General features: G+C 61.1%; 1 protein-coding gene across 1 annotated transcript in view; it reads right to left on the bottom strand.

Moving 5' to 3' along the window:
• CDC42EP1 (CDC42 effector protein 1) overlaps positions 1 to 1,557 on the bottom strand; it is a 2,264-nt gene that overhangs the window by 268 nt on the left and 439 nt on the right. The window contains 2 exon segments of the mRNA XM_010168643.1: positions 2 to 532; positions 1,542 to 1,557. The exon segment at positions 1,542 to 1,557 is cut by the window's right edge and continues 439 nt beyond it. Of these exon segments, the coding sequence (XP_010166945.1) occupies positions 2 to 532; positions 1,542 to 1,557 (547 nt within the window).

Below are 1,557 nucleotides of genomic sequence, written 5' to 3'. Positions count from 1 at the left end.
GGCCAGGACCTGGGCTGCCCGGTCAAACTCTCCCGCCTCAATGGTGCAGTCGTTCCAGTGCCCCTGCCACGGGGTGGCTCTGGCTGCTGTCCCCAGCCCTGAAGCCCAGGACGGGTCCTCTCCAGCACCCTCGATGGCATGTGCCTCTCCATTGGCACGGACTGACAGTCCCGGCAGTGAGCTGGCCCCCGACAGGCTGCTCTGCCCAGAGTGGTCCCAGAAGCTGGATGTTGCCTTGTCCTCTCCGTGGGATGCACTTGATGCTGGAGAGACCCCATTCTTGGTCCCTTCACCACATGGGAGGTCTGGGCCATCCTCCCCTACCTCACTACCATTGGTTTCAGAGAAGCTCATCACCTGGAGGAGCTCACTCATCAGGGAGGGTCCCAGGTCCAGGCGGAAGGAAAGCAGGGAGTCTGAGCGCTTCAGCTCTGCTTCCCCGGAGAAGGCACTCTCTTGGGCCTTTTCCAAACGAGGCACGCGAGGGATGGTGCAAAACCCGGACTCCAGCCCTGCAAGGCAGAAGGGATGGCTGGTGAGGGGGGGCACAGCTAGGTGGGAGGAAACCTGCCTTACATCTGAGGGGGATAAGGGATACTGCCACCAAAGTGGCACAGGTCACGCTCCTGTCAGTGGCACTGGCCTCTAAATGACAGGCCAGTGTCTGTGTGAACATCTCCAAAGTCCAGAGTTACAGCGGAGGGTCTCCAGGTGGGCTCTGGTCTTGGTAAGATGCCGGTAGGGGCTGAGCCAGGCAGGTGGGACCAGGAGATGGCAGCATTGCCTCAGCTTGCCTTTCCCTCTGAGCCCAGCCACCTCCCCTGTCTGCTGCAGGCCCCCCACATCCCCCCCGGGACCCTCTGCTCCAGACTTCCCTCCCTGGGGAAAGGCTGAGCCACAGCCCGGTGCTGTGAGGCTGGAGAAGAGCCACCCGGCTGTCGCATCCCATCCTCCCCACAAACCCTCCCCAAAGGTCCCTCCTGGACCCCAGCTGGCAGGGAGAGATGTGGGCACAATGGGGAAGGGGGCTGGAGTCCCTTGAGGAGCACATGGAGATGGAGGCATTGGCACAGCTAGGGACAGGGCTGGAGCATCTGCGTGGAGGTGAGGAAGGCTGTGCCATGGGGCTCCTTGACCTTGCAGCCCTGGTGTTGGCATTGTCCCAGCCTTTGGCTTCCTCTGGGAGGCTGCTTATGGGGAAGGTGTAAGGGCTGGGAGGAGATAGGGGGCACCCCCTCACACAACTGCTCCACACAGGCTGCCAGCAATGTGGGGCTATGGGAGAGGGACAGGAGGAGAAACCTTCCATGCCCCACTTTGGGGGGCACCCTGGGAGGAGACCCTCCAAGGACAGGAGAAAGGACTGTGGTTGAAAGCAAGCTTAGAGGTTATCTCCTTGCAAGGATTACCAAGACTGAGGGCTCTTAAATGTCCTGTCTCTGCCAAGTGCCTAAAGTACCTCAGTGGGGAAACTGAAGCATGGAGCAATGGAGAGGGGCTGCAGAGGATGCCCTGTGCCTGGGCGCCAGCCTCTGACCCACGCTTCACTCACCGTAG

Source organism: Antrostomus carolinensis, unplaced genomic scaffold (assembly GCF_000700745.2).
Source record: "Antrostomus carolinensis isolate BGI_N321 unplaced genomic scaffold, ASM70074v2 scaffold33085, whole genome shotgun sequence".
Taxonomy (NCBI): Eukaryota; Metazoa; Chordata; class Aves; order Caprimulgiformes; family Caprimulgidae; genus Antrostomus; species Antrostomus carolinensis.
The sequence above is the reverse complement of the archived record's forward strand: the minus strand, read 5'-3'. Positions and strand labels throughout refer to the sequence as shown.